The sequence below is a fragment of the Podarcis raffonei genome, chromosome 8 (assembly GCF_027172205.1).
Source record: "Podarcis raffonei isolate rPodRaf1 chromosome 8, rPodRaf1.pri, whole genome shotgun sequence".
Lineage (NCBI taxonomy): Eukaryota > Metazoa > Chordata > Lepidosauria > Squamata > Lacertidae > Podarcis > Podarcis raffonei.
In genome coordinates this window covers 8,589,405-8,605,891 of record NC_070609.1, presented here as the reverse complement: position 1 = coordinate 8,605,891, position 16,487 = coordinate 8,589,405, and the positions used below count along the sequence as shown (strand labels likewise).

At 45.0% G+C, this 16,487-nt stretch overlaps 2 protein-coding genes across 4 annotated transcripts in view; one reads left to right on the top strand and one right to left on the bottom strand.

Moving 5' to 3' along the window:
* The window catches only part of EHD2 (EH domain containing 2), a 110,638-nt gene that overhangs the window by 85,953 nt on the left and 8,198 nt on the right, over nucleotides 1-16,487 (bottom strand). For 2 of the 3 annotated variants that reach the window (XM_053401889.1, XM_053401891.1), the window contains exons 3-4: nucleotides 14,100-14,170; nucleotides 3,537-3,711 (exon numbers count right to left, since the gene is read on the bottom strand). The gene's annotated coding sequence lies outside the window, so the exon portion shown is untranslated. The remainder of the gene's footprint in view (nucleotides 1-3,536; nucleotides 3,712-14,099; nucleotides 14,171-16,487) is intronic. The other variant, XM_053401890.1, reaches the window with a different exon arrangement.
* Nucleotides 3,462-5,078, top strand: LOC128418984 (NTPase KAP family P-loop domain-containing protein 1-like). The gene has a single exon (XM_053399202.1). It carries the CDS (start codon nucleotides 3,462-3,464, stop codon nucleotides 5,076-5,078), a length of 1,617 nt encoding a protein of 538 aa, XP_053255177.1.

Below are 16,487 nucleotides of genomic sequence, written 5' to 3'. Positions count from 1 at the left end.
GGAAGGTAAACGGCGTTTCCCTGCACTGCTCTGGTTCGCCAGAAGCAGCTTAGTCATGCTGGCCACATGACCTGGAAGCTGTACGCTGGCTCCCTCAGCCAATAAAGCGAGATGAGTGCCGCAACCCCAGAGTCGGCCATGACTGGACCTAATGGTCAGGGGTCCCTTTACCTATCCTCCAACCACCCTCAGACACTCATGCACATAAATGCTGGAGAGATAGTTATTCAAGTATCCAGGCTTTAACCAGCACCCTTTAACTGAGCCTGCAGGACCGGGGAGATGTGTTGGGATGGTGGGACTTGTCAGCAGCCCAGCGTGAATTAGAATCATAGAATCATAGAGTTGGAAGAGACCACAAGGGCCACCGAGTCCAACCCCCTGCCAAGCAGGAAACACCATCAGAGCACTCCTGACATATGGTTGTCAAGCCTCTGCTTAAAGACCTCCAAAGAAGGAGACTCCACCACACTCCTTGGCAGCAAGTTCCACTGTCGAACAGCTCTTACTGTCAGAAGTTCTGCTCTTACTGTCAGGAATTGACTGTGCACAGCCCACCACTTTCCACACTATCTTCAAAGTAGCCTTCCAAGCAAATCAGTGCCCAAAGACACTCACGCTATGTATTTTTTTGACAGCTGCTGAAGTTCGCCAGCCACAAAGATGAGTGATCCAGAGCACCAAGCACTGATGAGGGACCATCCAGGTGCGCCATTATTATTACATCAGTTTTCCCTCTCAGCTGCCAGACCCAGAGGGCTCTGGCAGCGATGGCCCTTTCTGATCACTCCAGGAATGGGTCCCGGAATGCCGTTGCCTACAAATCGTCCTACTGCATTTTGGTGCAGAATGGGTGGAACTGAGCAGGGGGCCACATCTGCCCATTCCGCTCCCCTCTTGGCATCTTCAAATCTTTATGCTGTCTGTGCAAAAGTGGTCAATGGTGCACTCTTTGATCACCTTTGTTGATTTTGCTTCTCTTCCACTGATAGCAGAAATGTCATGGTTTACTGTCGCAGCCCAGGTGCTTTCAGGGGTAAATGTGTCATTAAGTCAGCCTTCTGCCAGTCCACTGTTTGGTCACCATGATGGACAATTCCTCATTAAATAGCAGTTAGGGGCTATTACAAATCATGGCTTCACATGGCTGGGGATGGATGTGTCCTGGTTTGGTAAAGTTTCTTTTTTGCACTGAATCTACTGCTAGCAATTTGGGTTTTGTTAGCGAGGATATATGGCGGACTTGACTTTTGGAGTTTTCCAGCCCTATGTTAGGCCATTTAAGGGCCCACATTGGTTATAGTTCCACCTGACATGCATCTCACAGTGTTTATTGGTGTCTACAGCAGACATGTCCAAAGTCCGTTTCGGGGGCCTAATCTGGCCCGCCGATCAGTTTATTTCCTTATTTAAAAACCTCAACAACTCCAACCCAATTTTTCAATCCCCAAAATACTCAACAACTTGGGTTGGCCCTTTGGTCAGCCCCCACGGCCCTTCACTTCATCAAATCTGGCCCTCTTTGAAAAAAGTTTGGACACCACTGGTCTACAGCATGGTCCTTTGGTCAGTCAGAGGGTGTACAAAACCGCTCACTGAATGTAGTTCAGTCTCAGTCACTGCGCTTCAGTGCATTAGATGGGCAGGCGTTGTATGAGGTGGGATTGCCTCCTGCCCACATAATTTGACCCTGTGCTTCTGCAGCATCCTTTTCAGATCCTGGTCGTTCATGTGGGTACCACAATTTGAGGTTGCTAAAGGGCAAAGCCCTTGTCGCCCAAGCCTGCCTTGAACTCCTCTTTATTTCATGCCTATGGTTGCCATAGGATGTGCCTACTTAAATTCCCTTTGTTGCTGCAACTACTAACCACCTGGTTTTTAAGATAATAATTTTTTCTGCTTTCTTTTTTCCTGTAAAATGGGTTATAATTGTACAGTTGAAACCCATGAAGCCGTTTACTGCAAAGCCCTGGCAAAGTCTCTGCAAAATATCGACCCACCAGTGACAATGGGATTCTACGCACCATGGGGGAGAAGCAAAAGAAGGCTCCTAGATGAAATTGAAAGTAAGTACCATTGACTCGAAAAAGAATAATCAAAGCTGCATTTAAATCTCCCAGAGAGGGATGCAGAAGGTAAGGGGTGTGAAGTTAACTGGCAAGGCATGGGATCTTTCTTGCAAAGAAATCCTGCATCAGGGAAGCTCAGTGACTCAGGGCCAGGAGAACGCCAGATTAAGTACTCAACGCACAATTATTTTTAAGGCATACTTCTAGTAATTTGTTTATAATAATGTGTATACCCTATTTTTCCTCCACGGAGCTCGCCTTGTATCAAAACAAACCTGTGAGATGGCTTGGGCTGAGAAGCAGTGATTGGCCCAGTGAGCTTCATGGCTGACCTATGATTTGCACTTTCTTCTCACAGGTCCCAGTCGAACAAACTAACTACTAACTCCACATTCTTTTACACTGCTGTGTCTCCATACCCACACCAAACTGGTATCCGGAGTTTTGTGATGCCCCGCTAAAGCACATAGTCTAGATACAGACCAAATAAAAGGACAGATTAAAGAGGAAGTGGTCTCCTGTTCCAAACCAGCTTGTGAGCCAGTAGATTTCTATTATTAAGGATCAATCTCCAGCATCTCCAGTTAGGGCTGGGAATATCCCCTGCCAGAAAACCACTGGGGAGCTAATGACTATCAGTGCAGGTAGATATGGAGCTATATATCCAGAATGCGGCAGCTAGACTGGTGACTGGGAGTGGCTGGCGAGACCACATAACACTGGTCTTGAAAGACCTACATTGGCTCCCAGTACGTTTCCAAGCACAATTCAAAGTGTTGGTGTTGACCTAAACGGCCTTGGTCCAGTATACCTGAAGGACCGTCTCCACCTCCATTGTTCTTCCCAGATGCTGAGGTCCAGCACCGAGGGCCTTTGGGCAGTTCCTTCATTGTGAGAAGCAAAGCTACAGGGAACCAGGCAGAGGGCTTTCTCGGTAGTGGTGCCCGCCCTGTGGAACGCCCTCCCATCAGATGTCAAAGAGACAAACAACTACCTGACATTTAGAAGACATCTGAAGGCAGCCCTGTTCAGGGAAGCTTTTAGTGTGTGACATTTTAATGTATTTTTAATCTTTGTTGGAAGCCGCCCAGAGTGGCTGGGGAAACCCAGCCAGATGGGCGGGGTACAAATAAATTATTATTATTATTATTATTATTATTATTATTATTATTATTATTATTATTATTACTACTACTACTACTACTACTACTACTACTATATAGACCAATGGTCTGATTCAGTATAAGGCAGTTTCCTATGTTCCTAAGTAATGACCAGAAAATGACCGACCTACCCCCCACCAGCTGTGGACTGCAGCAGACTCATCCCAACTGTGATGATGAGTACAGATTGGTACAAATGTTGTGCTTCCCACTTTCTTTTACAGGCCACATGCCCACAGAGGGGGAGAAAAGTGGGGGAAAGTATTCCCTGCTTTCACTCATTTGGCGTATGATTTTTTGTTACCCTGCTTCCGGTTCTGAAGAACTCAAAGGTACCCGGTACATCTTCATCCATTTCGATGCCTGGGAGTATGTGGGATGTGACCACATCTGGGCTGGCCTTCTTACAGCGCTGCTTGACGGAATCGAAGGGAAGAACAAAGCACTTTTTACAACTTTTATGATCCTTGATGGGCAATCTCTGAAAAAAACAAAGAGAAAGAAATGGGTTTTTAAAGGATGGGGGAAACTCTTCATTCCTGTTATAACAGGTTTGAGTCTTCTTTTAACAGCAGCTAGCATGTTGATAAAGGAAGGTAAATTCGATTCGCGCTATGGATCCACTGCTTTAGTAGGGGCTATTCTGTTTATCACTCCTTTCATACATGTAATGACCAAGTTCTACTTCACACTGAAAAAGAAGCTTCAGACAGAAATTGACAGAAACACCCTCAGTGCCAAGCTGGGCTTCATGCATTTTGTGAAAGAATTAGTGGAAACCATAGCTAATTTCCTCCAGTTCCTGGGATGGATAGAGAAGCGAGAGATCCGGGTGGTCCTGAAGATCATCAATTTGGACAGATGCACTCAGGACAAAGTGGTGGATGTTCTTGATGCCATAAACATACTTCTTTCCAACAAAGATGCCCCATTTATCTCCATCTTGGCTGCCGATCCAAGCATCCTTGTGGAATGTATTCAAAGAGAAAAGAAACACACGAATGGCTACTTGTACTTAGACCGAATTGTGTCCTTGCCCTTCTCCCTGCCGCAGATGACTCCCAAGGACAAATTAAGGCTGGTCAATGAGATTCTGAAGGTGGATTATCATGCGTGCTCTTACGAGGAAAGCAACATCAAGATCACGGTGGTAGGCTTAGAAGACCCCAGCTGTAGCGAAAAGTTAATTATCTGTAAGCACTTGATGAATAACGAATACATCCCAGGGAATTCTGCGCAACTGAAGAGGGTGGTGAACACAGTCCTGACCATCTTGTCCATCACCAAGCTGGAATCAGAGGCTCCCTGGAAATATGAGGAAAGAATCAGCATTGAAGAACTGATAGACTGGGTTGTTCTTTCCAACTGCTGGCCTTGCCGCCTGAGCTGGATTTTGCAATGTGAGGAAGATGCCAGACAGCAAAGAAAGCTTGAGGAAAACCAGAAGGAGGAAGCAGATAGAAAAGACGGAAGCCGACTATGGAGGGAAGAAGAGGGAGATGGCAAAACATTACTGGAGATTTACAATGACAATGAGCCAGCACTGGCTAAGATTAAGAATGATATCCAAAAACTTCTGGAACTGGATGGTGATCCTGATCTTTTCAGAAACTTCTTGGCCACCAGGTCCCAGATCACAGCAAAGTGGGCGAGATATTTGGCAAATTACCTGGTCAGTTTGGATTTCTCTTTGAAAAGGCCATTTGAGTTGCTACGGGGCCTGAACAGCATAACAGCAGAGAAAGAAACAAGTCACCATCCATTGAGTGTCACAAGAAATCAAAATCCCAACAGTTTGAAAACACATATGCTTAGCAGCCAAGACAGTCCTCCTAAGCTGTGCTAGACAGACCGATGGAAGTTGTATCTAGATGGTACTAGGCTGAGCTAAGTGATTTGATCTTTGCCTCTTATAATTACTGTAAATCCACAATTACTAGGGGGTTACCACAGTTCACAAATAAAGCCAAAATTGCATATTGTGGGATGACCAAAGCCATTTCCCCCCCAGAATCCTGCCCTCTTTTGACCCGCTTTTTAAATTTATTTTTGCCAGACTGTAAAGCTGAATATACACAAATTAAATGTGCGTAAGTTGTGGGTTTCCTGTACTTAAAAGAGTACAGGAACAAAACACTAAATGACCTCAAAACCACCAATATCCATGAACCACAAACATAACCTCAACTAATACTAGTTTGCCATTTGGTAGAAACATTTAACAACTTTGGAACAATCCTGGTTTGCCAGTTAGGACGCGATGTCTGCTCTCTTAGCATTTCTTCCCAAAAGCACCTTTTGCTCTGTATCTTACAGAACAGACTCAAAGCAGGATTGGAAGGGAGGAGAAACCCACCCCAAAACAGGCTGGATGTTGAAGCCTGGAGGTCTGCATATGGACTCAGTGTGAAGAGGGAGACTGCTGACTAGGTCAGGTATTAGGTTATAACTAGGATTTTGGGGGAAGCAGCAGAGGTAGATACCTATTTCTGAAAGCATTAGGCTTTGAACCTGTGGCCTTCTAGATGCTTTTGGACTCCTGGCCTCCAAGAGTCTACTTCAGAGATTTCCAAACTTTTCAGGTTGGTGACATGCTTTTTAGACATGCATCATTTCGCAACACAGTAATTCAGTTTTACTAGCAAACCAGAGGTTAAACTAACCCCTTTCCAGCCCCGGGAGGAACGTGGGGAGCGTTCACACGACACACCTACATACTGTGGCCGACGCACTGATGTGTCACGACACAGTTTGGAAAGATCTGGTCAACTTTAATATTTAACTTATTTTATCTTTTATTGTTATGCTGCTATCTGTTTCTTGAGATTGTATTGTTGCTATTATTCTGCATTTTTATCTTTCATTGATTTATTTAAGGTTTTTATTAACACTTTTCAGGCAATCCTCAGTGTAGCTTACATAAAAAAAACTCTTGTGTCAATAAAAATGTATCTTTATGTATCATTCTTTAATAATAACAATAGTATTTCAGAGTTCAAAGCATTTCTTTATTGTCTTGGTTCCTCCTTGCAGAGGTTGGCTGATATTTGTGTTTCTATTTATTCCAATTATTCATTAAATTTCTATCCTACCATTCCTCCCAAAGGCCCTAGGGTGACAAACAACAAAGCTGCAAAACTATAAAAATAAAAATATTTAAAACATCAATAACAGCTAAAAACATGTTAAATATACTAAGAATTGGGTAAAACAGAATCCTGGCTCAAGATGCTACTTTATATCGGGCTGGTGGGAAATGGTGAGGTATGAACCAAACTTCTTCTCAAGTAAACCTATAATTCTATAATCCATTCAAATATATTCAGGGCTATATGTTTAAGGATGGAAACCAGAGTGAACGAAAGCGGGAGAAATATATATTGGGAATACTTGATTTGATGTCAGGCAGTTGATTTGCTGTGGGCTGGAATATTATGCTGTTTGCTTTCACCTATGCCCAACTTGTATTTTTGTAAATATATCCAAATATTACCAACTGCCATCAGTCTCCAGTGATTTATCCTTCCTGTTGGAGCTGAACCCAGAAAAACACCGCCCCTGACATTTATTGCTATTTGGAGTGTGGAACCTATAACACCAATGTGTGAAACCAAAAAACTACAGGAAGTGAAAAAAGAAAAAAGAAAGAATGTGGAGGATGTCCTACATTCTATTTTGCGCTATACTTAATAAATATATGCCAATCCAACCAACATGGGTTTTTTTGTTTCATTCTCCTTGATATTTTTAGTTTAGTAGTTAATTTTTCTATCAGCACCAATTGCCAGTCTTTTTAATACCATGTGGTCAATGTCACAACCTATATACCGTACTTTTCCGTGTATAAGACTAGTGTTTTGTTTTGTTTTACTTTAAAAGAAGGTCAAAAATCTGGGGGCATCTTATACACGGATAGTGCATATGCTCATTTTCTAAATTTGGGGTCCCCAAAAGCAGGGGGCTTCTTATACATGGGGGCGTCTTATACACAGAAAAATACGGTAAATTTCAAATAAATTTCAGTATGCAGCTATTACAAGCCATGATGCTAATAAAAGCTGGCCAATAAGATGCTTAAATTGCAGGTGCATATTGTCCCCTATGTAAAGTTTAAATAAAGCCTCCATATATATTTTCTTTCACAATGAACTCATTTAGTTAATAGAGTCTATGTGGGGTGTGAATCATCTCTTCACAGCAGCACTTTAAGCATGGCGTGGTCAGATGCCTCCTTGGACCTCTCTCTGCTATTTCCACCCTCGACACCAGACTGGAGGAAATCAGTATAAAATAGATTCTTGTGTGAACAGCATGCCTAGGAGAGGAAAATGTGTGATTATGCTCTCCATGCTGTAGGTGGCGCCAGGTGTCCACTAAAGCATGTTCCTCAAAACGTTTAAGCCCAGTAAAAGGTAAAGCTGCTGCTTGTCCACCAAGTTTCTCTTATGCACAGCAACCCAGGTCATGTGGGCGGGGAGGGGGGGGTTGCAGTGATTTTTAGGAAGTCATTAGTTTGCACCAGGCGTCCTGTTGGGAAGACCAAGTTCTCTGATTGCATGTTCTGGAAGTTGGGCAATAGGGGCAGTATAGGATTCCTTTTGGTGTACCGACCTCCCCGCTGCACCAAGGATTCCCTGCCCGAGCTGCTTCAGGTTGTGGCGGATATTCTCCTGGAGACACGTAGTTTTGGTTGTCCTAGGAGATTTTAACATCCATGCCGACACGACCTTACAAGCGGCCGCTCGGGACTTCGTGGAAAGCATGGCCTCCATGGGGCTGCCCCTGAATAAGTCTGGCCCAACTCATAGCTGCAGACATGCCTTGGACCTGGTGTTTACCTCTATGGATGTTGGTGATCTGACACTAAGTAAAAGCGAAACTAAAGAAGTGCCATGGTCAGATCACTTTCTGGTGCAACTGGACTTCTCCACGACCCTTCCCCTCTGCAGGGAGGTGAGACCGATTCGGATGGTCCGCCCCTGCCACTTAATGGATCCAAATGGTTTCCAGAGAGTGGTAGGGGATGTTTTATCCCATGTTGATGGCCTTTCAGCTGATTCCTGGTGGCCCGCTGGAATGTGGAGTGTTCTCGAAGCTACCAGCATGAGTTTGACCAAACTGCAGGAGGCAGTGGAAGACAGGAGTGCCTGGCATGCTCTGGTCCATGGGGTCACGAAGAGTCGGACACGACTAAATGACTAAACAACAACATTGACTGTTTGGCTCTGAAGCGCTCTCTCTGATTGCATGGAGCCCGGATAGCCCCGTGGTTTTCCACAGATCTAAGGGCAATGAAACAATTGCTGAGAAGGCTAGAGCGCCAGTGGCGGATAACTCATTCTGAAGCTGACCGGACATGGGTTAAAGCTCAATGTTGAGCCTACCAAGTAGTGGTAGTGATGGCAAAGACTTTCTTCATCGCCTCTATTGCATCTGCAGAAAACAGCACCAGGAGACTCTTTCAGGTGGTTCGCAATTTAGTGGAACCACATGATCTCCTGCAATGATTTTGCAAAGTTTTTTTGCAGATAAAGTCGCTCAGAATTGGGAAGAGGTAGACTCCACTGTGGGAGCAGGGCCGGGGCAGGAGAGTGCTAGAGTCCTGTCTAGTCAAGTTGCGTGGGGTCAATTCCAATCTGTTACGTCCGAGGATGTGGACAGGCTGCTTGGACGAGTGAAACCAACCATCTATCTCCTTGATCCTTGCCCATCCTGGCTTATAAAAGCTTAAAGGCTGTCAAATGGCTGTTGACCTGAATTAGGGTTGTAAATTGAAGCACAGGTGACCCTGCAATAATTCTTTAAAAAAGATGAGACAACTGCCGTCATCTGCTGGAGCCCCATGCCTCCTAGTGATTTGGATGAACCTGGAGAGGTGAATTGCACACTGTGCCCTTGATGTTTAAGCAAACAATTGGCGGGCCTCTTTATGGTGGGTTTCTTGTAAGTACAAGCACACCCGTTTTCTCCCTTTTTATAGCATTTAAAACTTTTGTTGTTGTTTAGTCCTGTTCGACTCTTCGTGACTCCATGGACGAGAGCAGGCCAGGCACTCCTGTCTTCCACTGCCTCCCGCAGTTTGGTCAAACTCATGCTGGTAGCTTCGAGAACACTGTCCAACCATCCCGTCCTCTGTCGTCCCCTTCTCCTTGTGCCCTCCATCTTTCCCAACATCAGGGTCTTTTCCAGGAAGTCTTCTCTTCTCATGAGGTGGCCAAAGTATTGGAGCCTCAGCTTCACGATCTGTCCTTCCAGTGAGCATTCAGGGATGATTTCCTTAAGAAATTAAAGGAAATTTCCTTAAGAAATTAAAGGAAAAGAAATTTCCTTTAAAACTTTACATCATTCAAAATAGTGCCCCAACCGTATAAACGTAGAGTTAACTGTTTCAAATCAGTACCCACCCCCACCATATTTACCTCGTATCAAATGGTAGCAACCTTAGCAAAGAGACTGTATATATCCCAGAACTGTGCTTTCTGAATCAAAACAAAAACAAAGAATACAATTTTAAACTTTAATACCCCCCTCCCCCCCAAAATTAGGCCATTGGGCAATAACTTAATTGGGACCGTCAAAAATGTTGCAAAATGATGTGCAAGGTTTTGAGTTCTGCAAATCTCTTCATCAGGGTTGATAGTACACAAGCAGGGTTGGAAGGGATCAGACCCAGCCCCCCCTGCCCCCAGAAACAACTAGGCTGGATGCTGAACTCTTGAGGTCTGGATACAGACTCAATTTGAAGATGGAGATTGCAGATTAGATCAGGCAGCAGCTTATACCTGGCATAAAAGCAGCAATGGCTGACTCCCATATTTCAAAACGTTAAGCCTTGCTGTTACCCAGATCTGTCTCACGTATTAAGCCAGGTTTGGGGAAACTGTGCCCCCCCAGATGCTGTTAGACTCTCAACCCCCAAGAGTCCACAGGCAGCACAATGAATGGTCAAGGATGATGGGAGCTGTCATCCAGCAACAGGGTCACAGGCGCCTCTTCCCTGCCTTAAATGAAACACATCTCCTTTAGGCAGAAAGCAGTTGTAAAGAGGAGAACAGATGTCTACATCACCAAAGCTAGTAATTAGATTTAGGTGGTGTATGGAGGGTGAAACAGTCAATTGCAGCCAAATTGTATAGTGTTACTTAGTGATTGTTAGCTAAAGAACACAGTCCATCTTACCGTGGAATCCAGTTTAGAATAGAGATGATGATGATGATGATGATGATGATAATAATTTTTTATTTATACCCCGCCCTTCCCGGTTCAGAAAACCAGGCTCAGGGTGGCTAACAACAAATTTAAAACACTTAATTGTAATACAACATAGAAGCAACATAAAATACAGTAGAAAGCATGAATAACAATAAAATTCAAAGTTCAAAAATCAATTTGGGGGAAATCCATCCAATAAACATTAGATTGGACTAGCTGGCTGAATTAGTCCTACTTGGGCCAGCGAGGAAGCCCGGAGAGAATTAGTTGTGGGGTCCCAGAGTGGGTCATCTTCATAAAAGGGGAGGGGGAAGGAAGAGAAGAGAAGGGAAATAAAAGATCAGGCTGAATTCAAATTAAAGGCCAGGCAGGATAGCTCTGTCTTACAGGCCCAGAGAAAGGAGATTAAATCCTGTAGGGCCCTAGTCTCATGGGACAGAGCATTCCACCAGGTCGGAGCCATCACTGAAAAGGCCCTGGTCCTGGTGGAGGATGCAGAACCTGTGGCCCTCCAGATGTTGTACCACAACTTCCATCACCCCATACTATTTCGGTATTCAATAAATAATAATAGAAACACAGATATTGGTCAGTCTCACAGGGGTGTTTCTAAGGAAGAACCAAGGCAATAAATGAAGTGCTTTGAACACTGAAACGCTACTGTTGTTATGAAATAAAGAGATGATTATCAGCCTGCCTTACGGGGTTATTTGCCAGGATGAGTCAAGAAAAATGTGTAATAGCTTGCCTGAGCCACAGCTGCTTCATCTAGCTCCTTCCTCTCTGCTCCTGGAGACCAATGAGACCTATGACGAAGGGAGTGAGTAGTACGCAGCTGACCACCCAAGTGCCAGCAAATGCGGGAGTGAGGTGGGATGAAAGGCAGAGGGAACAGCCACAGTGACCTAACTAGAATTAGAATTTTATAGGAAGGAGTTGTTTGTTCCTATACTTTATATGCCACCCCTTCAGTGCAAGTATTTCCAGGGTGGATTACAGCAAAAAAGATTACAGATTACAGCAAAAAGATTACAGCAAAAAAGGGGGGAAGAGCTGGCCATCATCTCCCAGTGGTCCAGCTGGGGTGTTACCCCTCTTGCACTGCCCACAGGACTACTCAAGAACCATCTTGCACTAAGTAGGCCAGTGGTGGGGAGATGCAGCTGTACACAATTTTTTTTTATTCTCTTGGAGCTTGGTTCAATCGCTTTATTACATAATTTTTATTGATACTTGTCAGAGTGGTTGTCGGGAGCAAGTCAGCAATAACTCGCACAGTGTCAGTGAAGTTAACTCTCTTTATTCAAAAAACAAAACAGCTCAGGAGGCCAGGCCCAGTGAGCACAGCAACTCTTCCCAGTCGATCTTGCCCCAATGAGACAGTTGTGAGGACTGACGAGCCCCGCCTTCCCACAGCTCTCTAAGTCTCCTGCTCTCTCAGGTCCTTCCCAAGCAAACTGAGACTTTGACACCTTGTCTGACACTATCCTCCCTCTTCATACCTCTCCTGGTTTTGGGAGACCAGGGAGGAGGGCAGCTGGTTGCAGAAATGGGGGAGACCCCCTGGCTCCTTCACCAGTCTGACTCATCTCTGCCTCTTGGCCCCTTCTCCTCTCCAGCCTCTGCTTCTGAACTGCTCTCTGTCACAGACTCTTCCTGCTCACTAAATGCTATTGCCTCTCCAGGATCCAACACCTATTCCTTCCAGTCTGCTCCCTCTTCTCCCTCTCATTGTCATCCCACCCCACCCTGGCTCTGAGCCTTCCTCCTTTGGGGGTTCCCCAGCTGCTGCCTCTCACCACTCATCTGCATCCAGCCAGTCCATAACAATCTTTAAGACTTTTGTATGGCGCTGTGGGTAAAAGCCTCAGCGCCTAGGGCTTGCCGATCGAAAGGTCGGCGGTTTGAATCCCCGCGGCGGGGTGCGCTCCCGCTGCTCGGTCCCAGCGCCTGCCAACCTAGCAGTTCGAAAGCACCCCCGGGTGCATGTAGATAAATAGGGACCGCTTACTGGCGGGAAGGTAAACGGCGTTTCCGTGTGCTGCGCTGGCTCACCAGATGCAGCTTTGTCACGCTGGCCACGTGACCCGGAAGTGTCTCCGGACAGCGCTGGCCCCCGGCCTCTTGAGTGAGATGGGCTCACAACCCCAGAGTCTGTCAAGACTGGCCCGTACGGGCAGGGGTACCTTTACCTTTACTTTACCTATAAACCACTCCTAGCTTTAAGGGCTCCTGAGACAATTTGCAAACCTGGTCCTTCAAGGAAGTTTAATCCCTTGCAGAACAGGATGTGTACCTAGTTTCTGGATAGGAGAATCATTCACCCAAATCACTTCCGTCTCATCAGGATTCAGCCTCATTTTACTGGCTCCCATCCAGTTCATCACTGCCTCCTTCTGATGGAATGGAGAGATAAGAGCTGCGTGTCTTCAGCATACAGTTGACACCACACTCCAAATCCCCAAACAACTGCTCCCAATGGTTTCATATAGATGTTAAATTGAAAGGAGACATAATGGACCCTCCGGGACTCCACAGTCCAAAAGCCATGGAGCCAAGCAACAATCGCCTAGTACTACTTCCTGGTACTAACCCTGCAGGTAGGAATGAAACCATTGCAGTACAGTACCTTCAGGGTTGCATTCCCTTTGTCTCTCTCCCAAGAGAGGTCATCAGTCAGAGTGACCAAGACTGATTTGCTACCAGAACTAGGTCTGAAACCAGACTGGGATGGAGCTAGATAATCAACTTCCTACAGGCATACCTGCGGCTGGGCGGCCACCACCCTCTTGATCATCTTGCTGAGGAAAGGAATATTAGAGAGCGGACAGTAGTTCTCAAAAACCTCTGGAGGCTGGGAAGACCCTCTTCAAAGTGGTAGCTATGGCCTCACTGTGCAAGGATCCTGTTCACACCTGTAATTCCCTGATGCTCCAGAGACTTTCAATAAACCTGAAACCATTGTGGCATCAAGTTCAGCATGGGTTCAGATGATTTTACCCTAAAAGTGATTCACAGGTCTCTCCCAGCAAGCTATTGACTGTCAATGATACCACCCCGATCTGGACCAGCCGGTTTACCACTCTAAACAGCTCTGCTGGGAATTCATACACACACATTCTCAGCATTGGAATTTCATTCTTGTGCCAAGTCTTCATGAGTGATATTTGACTCATTATGTCATTAACACTTAGCCAAGAAACAGACCCTTTCCTTAGAGAGTAGAACTCATGAGGTAAGCGTCATCTTTTCAGACTTAAGAGTTCCTCGGAAAAGACTCATATCCCTACCTCGAGGAAAATGCGAAGAAGGAAGGATTACCAGTTATAAAGGACAAAAACAATGCATTTGTTCCTTTCCCTGGTTGCCAAGATCACTACCTCTAGTGCGGTTAGCTGTGCAATAGCTTGTTCCTTAATTTTAGTATGAGCAAGAAACTCATGCACCTGCTTCCTGTCAATTCAAGTGATGAGTGACTCTCCTAATGCAGGGTGAAATTCCTATTCACTAATAACACATTAACGAAATGCTAATAGGATAATCAATAGCAGCTTTATAAACCAGAGACCAAAATGAGTACTGTATTAAAAGTCAAAAGTCCTTCATGCCACACTCCAAAGGTGAGAAAGTGTTCAATAAATGGGGTGGCACCCACATATTAGTTCTTCTCGGTTGTGATCAGAGTCAGACCCTTCCCTCAGTTGGTGAGGACACCTGGAGGAAGACCTGCAAAGAGGATCACAAGACAAGGGCAGTTTAATATGAGGGGAAGACGTTCCTACAAGACAGATCCCAAGCCATGTAGAGCTTTGAAGGGAAACATCAGCTCTGAACTGCACTCGGGGAAACCAGTGCAGTTCTTGAACAAGGGGGCAACAGTTTCTCAGTGCAAGGTGCTAGTTAGCAGCAATCTAGCTGCTGTATTCTGCACCAACAGCAGTTTCCAAACAAACTGTTTGGGAGGTAATCTTCAAAAGGTAGCCCCATAAACAGCACATTACAGTGGTACCTCGGGTTACAGACCCTTCAGGTTACAGATGCTTCAGGTTACAGGCTCCGCTAACCCAGAAATATTACCTCAGGTTAAGAACTTTGCTTCAGGAACAGAAATCGCGCGGTGGTGGCGTGGCGGCAGATGGAGGCCCCATTAGCTAAAGTGGTACCTCAGGTTAAGAACAGTTTCAGGTTAAGAACAAACCTCCAGAACAAATTAAGTTCTTAACCTGAGGTACCACAGTACAGTAGTCTGTTGAGGAAGGTTCTCTCTGCTCAGAGATGCTGTATTTGTAGGTTTGAAGAGGTTGAACATAACCCTCATTTTCTATTCTGTTTTCAAGCAACCAAAATCCAAGTCACTTTCTCATTGGTCTGCCACTGGGCAAATAAAGAAACAAATACTTTGATTCTACCACAAATCATAGGGTGATTACTGAAAAAGTAGCTTATTTTGCTTTTGTGAAGAAAAGCTACACCTTACCAAGATATTACTAATGTTACATAACTATCCTAAGAAATCTATTTCATTTCTGTATGATGGTTACTTTTATTAAGACCTATGGTGACAACAATAAATTACTGGCTTTTATGAACTGATAATTGTTTACTTTCTGTGAATCTACAGCCAAGCAAACTTCTCACCAAGCAAGCTGGTGTAATCCGAGTTTCCTTTCATTATGTTGAAAGCCACTGCTCATATTGTGTCATGGTTAGCCACATCCCATTTAATATATAGTCTGTGAGATTCAGAGCCAAGAGTCAGTGTCTGGGGTTATTCAAGCTCCACTAAATCTGTGGCAAGCCTTCAGGTGAAGGATCCAAACAAGTCCATGCTCGTGTTGGTTTTTTTTCCAGGTAAGGTGCATTCTTTTCTAAGGCAAAAAAGAAGAGGGTGGGATTAACTTGCTTATCTAGAGATGATTTATGCACCTGCATAAATGTTATGGATCAGGGAATGCAGCACAGTCCCAAGCCAAGAGAATTCCTACGTTGTCTAGCTTGGCTTTAGCCTCATGGATCTTCAGACCATATCCAAGGATTTCTATCCAGCATGACCATCATGTCTGTGGCTAATGGGAGTTGTACTACAAAACATCTGGAAGGACACAGATTAGGAAAGGCTGATCTGGGTGCTGCATTACCAGGGTGCTACTAGTTCTCAGTTGCACCTCACCCAATGACCACAGGGGACAGTCAGGATCATAAATGCCGATGAGATAATAGAATCATAGAACTTTAGAGTTGGAAGGGACCTTGAGGATCATCTAGTCCAACCCCCTGCAATAGCAGGAATATGTAGCTGTCCCGTACAGGGATCAAGCCTGCAAGCTTGGCACCATGCTCTTACCCACTGAGCTATACAGATAATGCTTAAGTATCCTGGCTTTAACCAGCATCTTTTAACTGAGCCTGGAGATTAATGGGGAGACATCTATGTATGGTGGGAATTGCCAGCATCCCAGTGTGATTTAAGCAGTATGGCGGCCCACCACCACTTACTCTTCCTTTAAGCTAGTGTCCTGCCCAAAAATGTATTTATTCTATGTATTTCTTTTTTGACAGAGTTGGGCAGCTGCTGAAGTTGAGACGCTTTGCAACAGAGATGAATGACCCAGAGCACCAAGCACTGATGAGAGACCATGAAGGTGCATCATTATTACTAAATCAGTTTTCTGCACTTTCCCCTCTCAGCTGCTCGGTCCACAGGGTTCTGGTAGCAGTGGGCCTTTGTGGCCACTTCAGGAATGGGCCATGCTGTATTATTTTACTGTTGTTAGCTGCTCTGAGCCCGGCTTCAGCTGGGGAGGGCGGGATATAAATAAAAAATTATTTATTTATTTATTGACGATGTGCCTTTACCCACAAATTACTGTGCTATTGCATGTTGGCACAGAGTGAGCTAAGCAGAGCAGGGGGCTATTTAGGCCCATCCCACCTCCCTCTTGGTTTCTTCAGATCTTTATGGTATGTGCGCCTCTGAGGAAGTCTTGTGGAGGAAAGAGAAATCACGTGTGGCAACAGTGGTGGTATGAGCCTGTAGCCAGGC

Bases quoted from the DNA above. Each gene is read 5' to 3' on its own strand.
- LOC128418984 (XM_053399202.1), top strand. From the start codon at position 3,462: ATGCCCACAGAGGGGGAGAAAAGTGGGGGAAAGTATTCCCTGCTTTCA.